General features: G+C 42.4%; 1 protein-coding gene across 6 annotated transcripts in view; it reads left to right on the top strand.

Annotated features, from left to right (window-relative positions):
- RAPGEF6 (Rap guanine nucleotide exchange factor 6) overlaps positions 1-13,438 on the top strand; it is a 118,142-nt gene that overhangs the window by 58,527 nt on the left and 46,177 nt on the right. For all 6 annotated transcript variants that reach the window (XM_051794000.1, XM_051793999.1, XM_051794002.1 and 3 more), the window contains one exon: positions 12,979-13,110. In XM_051794000.1, coding sequence (XP_051649960.1) covers positions 12,979-13,110 — 132 coding nt within the window. The remainder of the gene's footprint in view (positions 1-12,978; positions 13,111-13,438) is intronic.

The following is a 13,438-nucleotide window of genomic DNA, read 5'->3' as shown; positions in this document are numbered from 1 at the left end:
GCCTATAAATGTGAGGCGAGTGTTATTGAAGTGTAACATTTTTATAACTGCTGGCATATTTTGCTAACTTGAAAATATTGGTATACAAACCCACTGATGTTCTAATTTCCAAGCTGTGTGAAGCTGTACTGCTTGTTTCCTTTGTGCAGCAGCGTGGAATTGGTTAATTATTTAGCTGAACTATGTAATTACAATTAGCTTTAAAGGACCCAAATTATTTTGTGTGTCTGAGAATGCAGTATTTCTGTGAAACTGGGGAGGGAAGGGTGTTTCTTTCAGAGGAGCTAATGAAAGCTAGAACGTTCGAGCAAACCCACCTTTTGAGATAAAAGCCTTTAAAGAAATTAAAAAGTACACTATTTATCAGACTCTCACTGTATGGTGTGCTCAGCTGAGTTCCTGGTGTTTTAGTAGAGATAACCCCAAGAAGTAGTTACCTAAGACATGGGAATTGCCTTACAAACCTGAGGCCAGGCATATATTCCTTTTTTTAATTATTATTTATTATTAGTTTATATCTGAAGGCTAGAATAAAGACTGGGCAACTTTCTGGCATGTGGAAGCCATGAGGGTTTGGAGGCAGTGGGCAAAACCCTTGTGCTGAGATGCAGCACTGACTTTGGAGCAGGAGGTTTGCTCTTGACTTTGATCCCAAAAAGTTTAGAGTCTCAGTGGCATGCCAGTGTGGAAGGGCACAGGGAGAAGCCAGCTGGGCCTGTGGGAGCCCCGTCCAGGATGGTTTCCCCCTCTGGTTTTGGTGTCTGATAATGTGTGAACGCAGCTGGCAGTGTGTGGGGTGACAGCAGTGCTGGGTTTGGGGTGTCCCTGTGTGGCTACCAAAGCCAGCATGGCAATACCTGGGTGTTGGGGTGGCTGCATTTGCCTGTTCCATGTCCTGAGTTCAGCCTGTTGTCAGGTGAAGTGGAGCTGCAGGTACTGGTGGTCTTGCAGGGTGGGTGGGCTCTGTGTCCTCAGGCAGTAATTGTGGCTCCTCACCTCCGAGTTCTGCTGGCAAATCCTGGCCTCTGTAGCATCAGCCATGGCTCTCTTTTTTTTCCCTTCCTACTCTGCAGACATTAATTATGAAAGGCTGAGTTTACTTAAGCTTGGCTTACCTGCACTGCCCTTATTAAGGAGGTTTGAATGTTGTAATACTGCTTAAGGAATGCTTAGTCACCTTGGTGCTTCAGCTGGGATTGCTCTTTCCATAGAGTTTGGGCTGAAGTGAGAAACCACAAAAAAGAAACCATGTGCTCGAATGAGAACTTGACAGGGGTAAAATAATAATATAAAAAAGATTTTTTGACCCCTGTGTCAGCTCTGTGGACAATACCCAGCAGATTGCTGCCCCACCACCCAAGCCATTTAACCACTCAGTTACTAATCATAAATGAAATGGTATAAAATGTTGGGGAGGGGGAGGTTTGGGTTTTCTTTCTTTTTTTTTTTTCTGATGGCTGATGAGAACCCGTTAACAGGTTTTGCGTTCCAATCCATAGCTAAAAGTTTTTTACCTTCAAACCCACAAAAGGTAAAACATCTTTATTTCCTTCTGAAAAACCCCACAAAGCACCCCAAAATTCCTGCAACTCCCCTTCCAACTTTTAAAGAGATCTGTTCATGATGTTCTGTGACTGAAGAGAAGTGTGCATAGGATTAAACACACTGATGAGCTGAATTAGATCTGAGTTTGTTCCATTTTGGTTTTAGCTAACTTTTGTACTAAAATCTGTTTCTATGACAGGTGTTTTATAATAATACGTAATACAGCAAAATAAGTGATGTCAGAATTTTAAATATGCAAGTTTATAACTTTTGACTTGAAAATGTCAAGTATTTTGAGATACTATTTTGAAACTAGAACTTAGGTTTATGTGGATCTGTCCCAGAATTGTTTTAATTAGTTGCTTTTAAACTGGTATAGGGCAATAGTCTGAAAATGGGCTCTTGACTCAGTTGTAATTACAGCTGTTCTGGATGTGGCAGTGTGATGATCCATGTATTGAATCAGAGCAAGATGAAGTCATATTTCTTATGACTAATCATAAAGGTAAGCTTTCATGAAGGTACATGAAGGAGAACACTTCTGAAGGTTAACCTTAGCCTGGGGAGGTTAATTGGTGTGGCTGTGGAGGAGGAGAAGCTTCAGGAGCTCCGTGGGCACTGGGAAGATGTTCTCCAAGCACAAGGGGTGTCCACACCAGTTGGCACAGCACACACTGGTTGGTGCTGCACCCAGCCCTCATCCCCCAGAGACTCCGTGGCCTTTGGCTTCTGAAGGTAAAAGGACAGAGTAGACTTGTGTAAAGTGATCAGTGCAATCTATTCTCCTGCCTCAGGAGCTGCCAAAAGGAGGCTGAACTGAGGAGAGAACTGTGAGCATGGTGAATTTCTGCAGTGCCCTCGTGGAGGTCAATGTGTTTCTCAGAACTGTGCTGATCCTTGGAAATGTGTCTGGGAGAGATCAGCATCTCCTTGGCAGGAAGATGATGGTTGTTCTCTGTCAGTGGTGTCTGGAGGAACCAGCACAGGGGCAGAACTGCTCGTCGTAAGGGGTGGTCCCTGCCCTGGGGACTGTGTCCTTTCTGGAATGATAGACTGTGGGAGATGAGATAAATAGATGCAGGCATCCGTGAGGGAACGTGGGGAGGGTGATAAGCAGCCAGGAGTGTGGTGAACAGTAATCAAAGCAGTGCCAGCTGTCAAGCCACTGTGACTCTGGAAGAGGATGAGGGAAGGTAGAGGACTTTGCATCGGGTTTGTGGAGATCTACTTCCATAGGCTGGTTGTGTTTGTGAGGACAAGAGACGTTCAACTTACACTGAACTAAACTCCTGTGATACCAGTGCAGTGTTTTAAAGCAAAAAAGTTAAATAATTCACAAGTATCTCAGCAAGATTCTGATCATCTTTGTAATTCTGATCGTAACTTTCTCTGTTAAATTGTCTGTGATGCACTTTGTGGTATTGGACTCCTTACTGTAGCTGCACTGTGAAGTCATTATAAAAGAGAGCTTTAAACTTAATGATTTAGATGTATATGATTCTTCTGTAATAGAAATTTTATGCACATCCTAACAATTTTCCAAGCCTAGAATGCATCCACAGTTACCCTGTTTGAGAAGCAGGAGGGTCTGATGGGGAAAGTACAGAATGACTGGATAATGTTTCTATAGAGGATATTTAAAAGGGATGCTTTTTGAGATAATGTGCTTTTTATAGAAAATAAGAGTTTTTGAATTAACATTTAAGCTTCTAAAATGTTTTTTCTTGAAGGGAAACAGTTTCATTCAAGATCCCAGGTGCATGTTAAACTTATCTTACAGCAGTAGACAGTAATTTATTTTCTCTAGGCTTCTGTGCTCTTCTCTTTCTGCTGTTTAGATAAAATCTAATAACGGGAGGCATAATAACAAGATACATTTGCTCTGTAGAAGTTTGTGTTTGGGTTAGTGCAGAAGACTTGGAGTCATTTTTCAGTCCCTTTTCTATTTCTGGTGTTGTCTCAGAGGGACGTGATGCAAGTTCTGGTTATCCATAACTAAAATCAGTGTAACGTCATCTTCTGGTTCCAAAGGGCATCAGTTTGATCTCCAGGATCTTAAGTTGAAACCTTCATGCAATTAAAGGTTTATTTTCAGCTCCTTAGAAGAAAAACAGAGCTTTGATAGTGTGTCCTTGATTGGATTCGATGTCAGCCTTGTCTTTGCTAACTCACTTCTGTGGAAAGTGGCCCTTGTAGGATGAATTCTAAATGTTTTCAGTGCAAATAGAGTAACTGATCCTTTGCTTTCTTTTTTTTCTGTCAGTTTTGACAACGCCTTTCTCTTCTCCTTGGCCTTGCATCTCCCTCCAGTCTCTCTCTGTTCATGCCTGGAGCTTCCAGCCCAGCTTTGAGCCTTGTGGAGCACCCTGTCCTCACTCTGGGGGATTGCCCCCCTGAGCTCCTCTCCTGGCTCCTGATGCTTCTCTCCCCTCCTGTGAACTTTGGGTTGCATGATTTAGCCCTCTTTTGAGTTTTTGGAGTTTCAGCCAGCTCCTCAGAGTATTTATGGTCTCTCCTATCCCTTGTTTTCTGATCTTTTCCCCCTCCATCCCCTGCTCAGAAGGATTGCCTTGAATCTCCATGATATTTGTAGGAGCACAGCCCCTTGGCTCCTCAGTACTCTGATCCCTGAGCACTTGGAGAGTGAAGGCTTGGACTGACAAATGACGATTTTTCTCACACTTAGATAAAAGTTTCAATTCTCTTTTCTGTAACAGCTTCCAGGATACCTTCCATGAAACATTTTAACCACACTTTTTGCTTGAGAGTTTGTTAAGATAAAAATGGTTTAGATGAACTGTGTGGCCATTTACTCTAGAAAACGTGGAATTTCTTATAGTCTAGTGCATAATATGTTAAAGTTGAGGGCAAGTACACATTGTACTGCTTTTCAACAGAAAAAACCTTTTCCTGAAGTATTGTTTTTATGGGAAATTGGCTCTTAATATGCAAATAAATACCTATCTGTTCATTTATTTCCTCCTAGACTTTGTTTGTTTTAAGCCTGCTTTGTTACAATTCTCCTTACAGCTACAGCCTGAGCTGGGACCACCCTGTTTTGCCCCTCTCACTTCCACGAATGCATTTCTTGATGAATGCAGAAAGAGAACGTGCACTGGAGATTGGTGCTCCTTTGTTGTTTTTTTAGCATGTGCAGGATCTGAGGGCCTCCCTCCCCAGCTCCTGGCTCCGAGGTGATGCTGGCAGCATCAGTGAGCTCGCTGTGCTCCCACGTCCTTGGAGCCCTGCTCGGTGTGTCCCTGGAGCTGGTTGTCACCTGCGTGTCACTGCATTGAGGAGGGAGCAGCCTGGGGATGTGTAAAGAGGGCTCATCATCACCGCTGTGTTTTACCAACCGTGTCTCTGAGAGCTGATAAATTATTCAGTCGAGATGCAGCTCGGTGTAGATGTGGAATTCCATGTGCCCTGCAGGACTGGCTGGGGATGAGAGTTCCCAAACGTGGGGCTGCTGCCGGAGTTCCTGCGCTCCTCACGGAACTCAGAGCATCCCCAGCCCCTGTCACAGTTTGTTTCCTACTGTAATTATTCAGAAAAGGCTCTTTTTGCTCTTGTAATGTATTAATTTTCAGTGGTGAGAACACAGAGTAAAATTTGATCTCTGGCACTGAAAATGGCACTTTTTGAACATGTCTTGTTTCATAGTCAAAATAACAAAACACAAGTGTTGGCGTTTAAAAAAATGTTACTCTCTGAGTGGACCAGAGAAGAGTTGGTCTGTGTTAAGTTGCATTTTTTGCAACCATCAGCTATGTTTACATGCTGGATGTTATACTGGATGTTCTCAGTATAATGGAGCTCCCACCAATACTGGTACAGTTTTTCACAGGTGGGTTTGCAGACCCATTTCTCTCCAAAGCTGTTTGCGTGTCAGACACTCAACATATCGTGAGTTAAGGCATAGTAGTAATCTATAATTTAGACATATGAAAACCAAATTAAAATTGCATTACATGTGTGGTTTAAGGCAACACCAGAATTTAGGTTGAAATTCTGTCCTCATGTCACCTTATTGTAACTAAGGAAACGTAATGCTTCAGAGGATTTTATTTTCTATGGGCTGTAGGAACCATGAAGACCAAAAAGCTCTTGACTGCCAGAGGCACAGAACAACCTCTGGGGATTATTAATTCTTTCAGATTTTTTTTTTTATGTGTTGTGTGCACTTCTTTTATTTTAATGTAAACCTGGAGATATTTTAGGAAGGCTCCAGGGATAGTTTTCAAGGCACTGCAAAGCTATTGTGAATGGTGTCAGCTTGGTCCTTATTTCTTTGAGATTCATATCTGTAGTACTGATAATAACTGGGGTAGGTACTGTAGATAATAAATTGAAACGTGATTTGAAATAAATAATGTCGTGAAGTTTGTGTAGTTGGATAGGCACCATTTTTCTTTGCATCATGGTATTGAAGGTTACAGGATTTTATGTGAACCTCTTGGGGAAAAACCTTGAACCATCAGTGGGCTTTAAAAACAACAAAAAACCCACTCCAAATATCCTTGCTGCTCTTTAAAAATCTGAATAAGGCTGCTTTTGTGCCACTGGTGGACCATCTGTGGTCTTTAAGGAGGAAATGTTTCTGTTTGCATTAAGTTAGCTGAGGACTGATGTCAGCATGGCTAATTCTGCTGGGCTCATCTTACCCTCTCTGTGGACACCTAAGTGGCCTCTCTCTGTATCTCAGAGGAGCAACTTTCTCCTCTCCCATTAACACAACTCTAAGTGTATTTTAAACTGGAACAGAATTGTAGCTTATATGTAAAAGGTGAGCAAAAGCAGAGTTAATTTATACAAATCCTTGTGAAAAAGGCTACTGAAAATTCTTCAGAATAACTTCAGAGAACTTGTGGGTTTTGGTGGTTCCTTGTTAATTTACTGGCACAATATATGAGATGATTAAAATAATTTACTGATGCCAAGAAAAAACTCCAGCTCCTTGGACAGAGCTTTCCCTGCTTTGGTAGGTTCTTGGGAAATCAGAGTTGTTGGAGGTGTACCTGAGATTGCAACAGAAAGAGGAAAGCTCCCAGGGCTGCCAAAAAATGGGAGGATGCAAAGGCTGGAAGTGCAAATGGGAATTAAAAGGGAGAAATTCAGGCAGAACTAATTCAATATTAAGTCTGTGGAAGGTGTTGAATCAAGGGTGTCAAAGAGAAAATGGCGTAAGAAGAGACTGGAAGGATGTAGACACTGAAAGGGAGAGGTGGGAGCTTCTGGTTCGGAGGATCCTGCTCAAGTGGTCTCTTTAGTTTGGCAGTTTGGTTTAAGGCTGAAGGCAAATATACCTTTTTTTTTTTTTTTTTTTTTAGCTGGCAGTTTGTAACAGAGCAGACTTTCTGTGTCATCTGAGAAAGGCAAATTGCTGTCCCTAAACCACTTGGGTGTGCTAGAGGCGGAGCAGGAGTGTTTCCTAAAGCTGAGGTTACCCAGTGCCGTCACAACTACGCCCTGAGCACGTGTTAATGGTTCCAGCTTAAAGCAGTGCAAACCTCTTCATGGAAAACCTCAAGCAATAAACAAAATACTGGATATATGTGCCTTAACTTTGGGGCTGTTTGTCTTGGAGAGCTGGTGCCAGCAGTGGGATGGTGGGTTGGGGCTTTTCCACGGCAGCTCCGACACCGCAGGGCTGTGCCGGGCCTCGGGTGTTCCATGGAAAATAAATCCCGTGTTGTTTCTGAATATTATTCTCGCTGGCAACGTTTCAGGCAACTTCAGAAAAGCAAATAAGGTATAAGGTTACTGACAATCTGTAAAACCAAGGACAGAAAATTTGCTTACACAGCCTGGAAGAGGACAGACTGTTCCCTCAGAGGCTGATGCTTCTCCCGTGTCCAGACTGGATCGATTGGTTGTAAACATCCATGTGGGGATCCAGAAGAACTGATAAAAAACTTTGCTATCAAGGAGCACCAAAAACAGAATGAGGCAAACCTTTTGGTTCCCTGTTATGCATTTTCTTTCCATTAATTTGAGTTTGGAATGGATGCTGTACACCAGGAGAATTATGCAGGTTGTACTTCCTTTAGTAATCTTGTTTCTGATGATGAGTCCTTTGGCCACTGCCCTCATTGTGGGATGTTTCTGAATATGTTTAATAAACATACCACTTACTGCAGGGTGAAACACGATGGTGAAGCGTCTTTCACATGCAGAAAAAGATAACTCATAGGTCTTGTGTCTCTGTCAAGACTATTTTGCAAATTCATGTTGTCTGTGCCTTTTCAGCCTGTGTTTTTTGGTTATCCCAAGTGTAACAGGAAACACTGACAGGTATTTTCAAAACTTGTGGCATGAACACAAAGATGTGCCTTTTCCACAGGGTAAAGATACCAACAAATCCAAAACTAAATCACTGTGGAAATGCAGGATGAAGGGCATGGTCTCTGTGCCAAAAGAGGTTCTAATGATTCCTTTCCATCAAAAAAAGTGGAGAATAAAAAAGAAAAAAGTCCGTTTAGCTGTCCTGTGATAGAACTTTGCTCATGACTTCTGTGGTTGCCTTTCTCTCTATTTAACCTCTGCAATGACTTTCCAGAGCCTTTATTTTTAGCAAACCCTTCCTGAGGAGCACATAAAGGAAGGCTGTCCTCAGGCTGACCATCATTTTTAGTGTCCTTCTCAGAGGAGTTGACGGGTGGTCATCTCGTCAAAGGTCATGTCATTTGCTCTGTTGTACAGGGCATATGCAATCTTGAAAGTCTGTTATAGTGAAATTAGCCTTTAATTTAATTCCCAAGTATTCTGTGTGACTTCACTGCTGAGAGTAAATGGAGTTTACGTGGGAATTAAATGTCACTGCAGACGCACTCTCCTCTCTCTGCTGGCCTGGGAGCTGGGCTGTGTGTCAGAGCTCACACCCCAATTATTTTCAAAATTACAGACATGATCTGGGTGCAGGTGCACAACCTTGTACTCATGTTGTTAGACTCGATACAGTTCTTACTGGGGAACTGTGGGAACCCTCAGCAGTCTCCTGGAGAAACCATCACGTTGCTCTGCTCTTGTTGCCAAACTACTTTTAGAAAGTTTGCAGTTCTCTGGTTTGGCAGCAGGAGTGCTTTGGTGCTGGGTGGCTGCACCCATGAATGAAATCAATGGCAAAAGCCAAGCTCCTGGTGGACCTCTGGAGTCTTCACCTTGGGGTGTTTTCAGGGTTGCTGTGGGGAAAGTTTAATATTTTGTTCACGTCAGTTTTTATTAATTGTTACTCAGAGCTGGCTTTTGCACTCCCATGTCTTCTCCCCCTCCCTCCCCTCTCTGCTGAGTGACCCGCCCTTGCTTGTGTCCTGGTGAGCAGGGTGAGGTGTCCCTCTGTACCCTATTCCCAAATTTCACACACCTTTAACAAAACCTAGTCCAGTCTGCCAGTGCTTCTGGGTTTGTGTGGCAAGACAGGCTGATGCTGCCATTAGGTTGAGCTTCCAGAGGGTTTAGTGTTTTTTCTCTCCTTTTTTCCCACTGCAGTTTGCAATATCTCTTTAAAAATTCCCTTGTTGAGCCAAGATTTTTTGGTGTAATCACCAACTGTGTTTTCCTGACTCAGTGGGAGGGCAGAGCTGTAGGTGGCTGTACCGACCAGAACTTCTATTTTCTTAACTTTCTTTTTTGTGCAGCTCTGAACTGCAGTGTGGCATTTCTGTGGGGGGTTTGGTCCTAAATATCCCTTTGTTGGGAAAGGTCAGTCACAAGGATGTGCTGGCACAGATGCAGGGACAGACTGCGCCAGCATGTCAGATGTACTCATATTCCAATTCCAGATTATCCCTTCTTGGGGAAAAATGAAATTGTTGTGGTTTGAAGTGGCAAAGAAGTAGTCTATTGGAGTGTTTATCAGAATTTCATGGATGTTTGGGGATTTCCTGTCTGTGGCTGCTGGGGCACACACCTAGCCAGAAGATATTGCAGATGCATACATCTGCATCCCAAAGCCTCTCTAAGGTGGACACAGGGGAACGTTGCTATTTTGTACTTGTGTCCCAATGCATGATTTTTCAAGGTATGGATGCAATTGTAACAAGAGTTTCTAAGTTTCACAAAAAAAAAATTATAATCATTAATAGTTAAGACAATTTTATGTCACTTCCAGCAACTTCCCTACCACATCCAGCAAGTCCTTCCTGTGCCTGCTGTCATGTTGGTACAGGAACATCCTCTCTGTGTCTTGCTGCTTAGTGAGCTCTGAGAGAAAGAACAATCAGTTTGGGTAATAAAAATGACATACAAAAGGCAGAAGCTTTGATTTATTTTGGGAGATCGAGTAGAGTGGCAAGCAGTACTTTAAAGGTCACTTGTCTCAAATAAACCTTATCTCTCTCTCTCCAATTTAAAGAGATATTGTGGTGTTTCCTTGCATCTAACTTGCATTAAATGTCCTTTACAAGAATATATTGCAGAGTCCAGCAGAAGTGTTGTACATACCCTTTATAGGTGATGGAAATGAAGGGAAAACTGGCAGGGGAATGAAGATCAGTTGTGATTAGAAGTAGTAAGTTGATTAGAAATACTCCTTTGGGAAGGCTGGTGGTGCTTTGAGTTGCTCTTCAGTGAGTTTTTGTGAAAATGGCATACAAAGTATAGCCACAACTTGCTTATTTTGAGAGCCACGTTCTGTTCCAGCATTAATTAGAATTGCAGAATCAGAATGGTTTGTGTTGGGAGAGACCTTGAAGCTCATCTCTTTCCAATCCCCTGCTGTGGGCAAGAACACCTTCCACTAAACCAGACAGAGCTCCACTTCTCAATCTAGGTTTGGAAAACAATGTTTGTCACAAGAACCTTAAAAATCAAAACTAAATTAGAGAAGATAAACTGTATGTGGCAGTTGGTATCTTAGAGTGTGTGGTGATGTCTTTGAGCCAGAACAGGCTTTAATAAAACCAGTTGTTGGCAGAGAGCAGGCACCTACCCTTGTTCTCCTGGGAAACCCCATAGATTTGGTTCCTCTCCTGGTCCTGCTCACTGTGTTCTTGGAGTAGTTTTGAAAATTTGAGAATCTGGATAGCAGGCAGCTTAAATTAGATTTCCTTGTGTCTGTATTATCACAGTCAGTGTGGGATTTGCTCATGGATGGAAAGATGGAAGCTGAATCGGAGCTGGTTGTTGGGATAGGGAGGTTATAAAGATGGGGACAGGCTGAGGAGTTTGCAGCAGTACTGGGGTAATGAATCTCTGTGGGCTGATTTGTTCCGTAATTTCCTGAAACTCCTGGATTTTTCAGTTCCACTGACTTGCAGTGTCTCTGCCAGCAGCCCTGCCTGGTACTTTGCCAGCAGTCCCACAGTGCTGCTGGATGTTCTCCCTGGAAGTGATGTGCTGCCCTGGCTGGGACGTGCTCGGAGCGTGGCTGGGAGCGCCACACCGCTGCAGAGGGGCTGGGGGTGAGCTCCAGGAGCAGGGCAGCAGTGTCACCCGTGGCACCCACACCCAGCCCTGCCCTGCAACAGCAGTGGGGAAAGCCAGAGGAGCAACCTCCCCCAGCAGTGTGGTGAGGCATCGGTGCCTTCCCCACTGTGGGCTGTCGGGAGGGTGATGATGTGACTCCCTCGTGCCTGGCAGAGGTGCTGCACGGGCAGTGCTGTGCTGGGTGTGGCACAGAAATGGGTTCTGTACCAGGTTCATTTGGACCAGGATTAAATCCCAGCTTCACTGCTGCTCATTTTGCTGTGGCTGGGAGGTCACATCAGCTCTCCCCCGTGTGCTCTCAGCGAGGGTACCTTTGGCCACTGGGTTGGATTTTGTCACCTGAATGCTTTGACCTTTTTGCTGTTCTCAAATCCTGAAAATAGATTTTTTTTTTTCAACCTGCAAAACCTTTTCTGGTGGCTTCAAAGTGTTGTGTTCCCTTTTGGATCAAGTTCACTATTTAATACTTCCAGCTCTGATGGGTTTTTTGTGGGAGTTTGTGAGAGTTTAGTAATAATTTCAAACTTTCTCCTTGTCACAGATGCACGTGACCACAGGTATGAATTTACAGGTTGGATATTTTACACTTTCTTTTTGTTAGCAAAAGATACACAAAGCTAGAATAAGGTAAGAATTAGGAGAGGGAGAAATAGCATTATAGTCTTTCATAGCCCATAGAGTGGTTTGGTTTGAGTAGTGACTGCCAATGGGAATGTCATGGGAATTACAAGGGACACAACATCCCCCATGTTCCTCATCACAATTTGATAATAAAATTGTTACATGTGTCAGAGGGTATCAAATTTTTTTTTCTGGGGGTGGGAAGACCCATGGTGCCACTTTTTTTGAAAAATAGTGAACTGATATTTGGTAAAGTGCTTCTCTTGTGTGCTCTTCAAATAATGGACATAAAAACATGATTCCAAATCAAAACCTGTTTACCATTTCTCTTTAGTCAGTATTTATAAAGTTGATACCAGAGCAACAGCATTTGTACAATACTGTATTTTAATTTGTAGGACTGAATGTGGCTGACACAACAATGTGGAATCTTTACAGAAGAAATCTTTTCATTTGATCATAGCACTGATTCTGTCAGATTAGTTTTGGGCTATTTTCTGCATCAGAACATTTTTAAAGGAATAGTGTATAACTTTTATAATTTACAATGGTAAAAGCACGTAGAGAATCTATGATTCTTTGGTACAATGTTCTTTTCATATTGTCGAGTATAAATTTAAAAAATATTAGAAGTACATGTGGCAGAAAATAAACAAGCAGCTGAATTAAAGGCTTGGTTACTTGATAGGATTTCATGCAGCTTTGAATCTTCAAAAGCCATTGCTGATATTTGCTTTTTTTCAGTAGAAAGAACCATGTTTGTGGACTTGAGTCATACACTAGAATTTACATATCTGCATATGTGTGCTCATTTACAGATAGATTTATGAAATAGAGGTGCTGTTGTATATAACTGTACCAAAAATGCATCGCATTCTTTCTGTGTACTCATTTTCTTAAAATTCAAAGCCCTTTGTAGACCAAACCTTTTGTTTAGATTACACTACTTTTTGTTCTATATTGGTATTTTCTAAAGGTTATTCTTGAACTAAGGTGCATAAATTGAATTTATAAAGAGGAATCCTGCTTCATATTGGATTGTAACATCAACTAATGTTAAATACTGCAGGCTGTTTGGCCAGCATCATATATTTATCTTCTTGGGGGATATCAGCTATAAAGAGCCCAGACCTTTGTTCTGTAGAAAGGTGCATCATTTTCTATCAATTATATGAAATCTGGAGTGTGATTGGGCAAGCTTAGTCTAAATTAGCTTTTTCTCAAAATGTACATCGAGTTACAGATTCAAATTCAGTTTGATAATTCAACAATTCAAACACAAACACGCAACAAAAGTTATTTAAATAACCGTGTCTTCAAATCAGACTTATACATCTTGTTTTCCTTTCTTTTTCCTGCCTTTCCCCAAATCCTTCTCGTTACCAGCTCCCAGCTGACCTTACCAAGATGCACCTCACGGACAATCCCCACCCTCAGGTGACACACGTGCCCTCCAGCCAGTCTGGGTGTAGCATTGCCAGTGACTCTGGGAGCAGCAGCCTGTCTGACATCTATCAGGTGAGATGGCTTTTGTTTCCTGCTTTGCCTTCCTTGATGTTAAATATTCCATAAAGAAGAGTGGCCCATTATCCAAGATTTTGGGTGAAGCCCTCTTGGTACTTCTGCCCACCCCCACGGACACACGGGAGTGCAACAAGCTGCTTGTAAAGCTCTTTTTGTTGCTTCTCACATCTGTCTGTACCACCAAGTACTCTGTGGCTTTTAGAAGTCATATTTGTTGATTTATGGGATCGTTTTCCTTTCTGAAATGGAACAAATCTCATGAAATCAGCCTCATGTTTCCAATACCTTCCTTGATTATTTGTATTTATTGCTAATAGCAGAT

Source organism: Manacus candei, unplaced genomic scaffold, assembly GCF_025592945.1.
Source record: "Manacus candei isolate 608988 ecotype Guabito, Panama unplaced genomic scaffold, ASM2559294v1 h1tg000037l, whole genome shotgun sequence".
Lineage (NCBI taxonomy): Eukaryota > Metazoa > Chordata > Aves > Passeriformes > Pipridae > Manacus > Manacus candei.
Note: the sequence above shows the minus strand (reverse complement) of the source record. Positions and strands in the feature narration are given on the sequence as shown.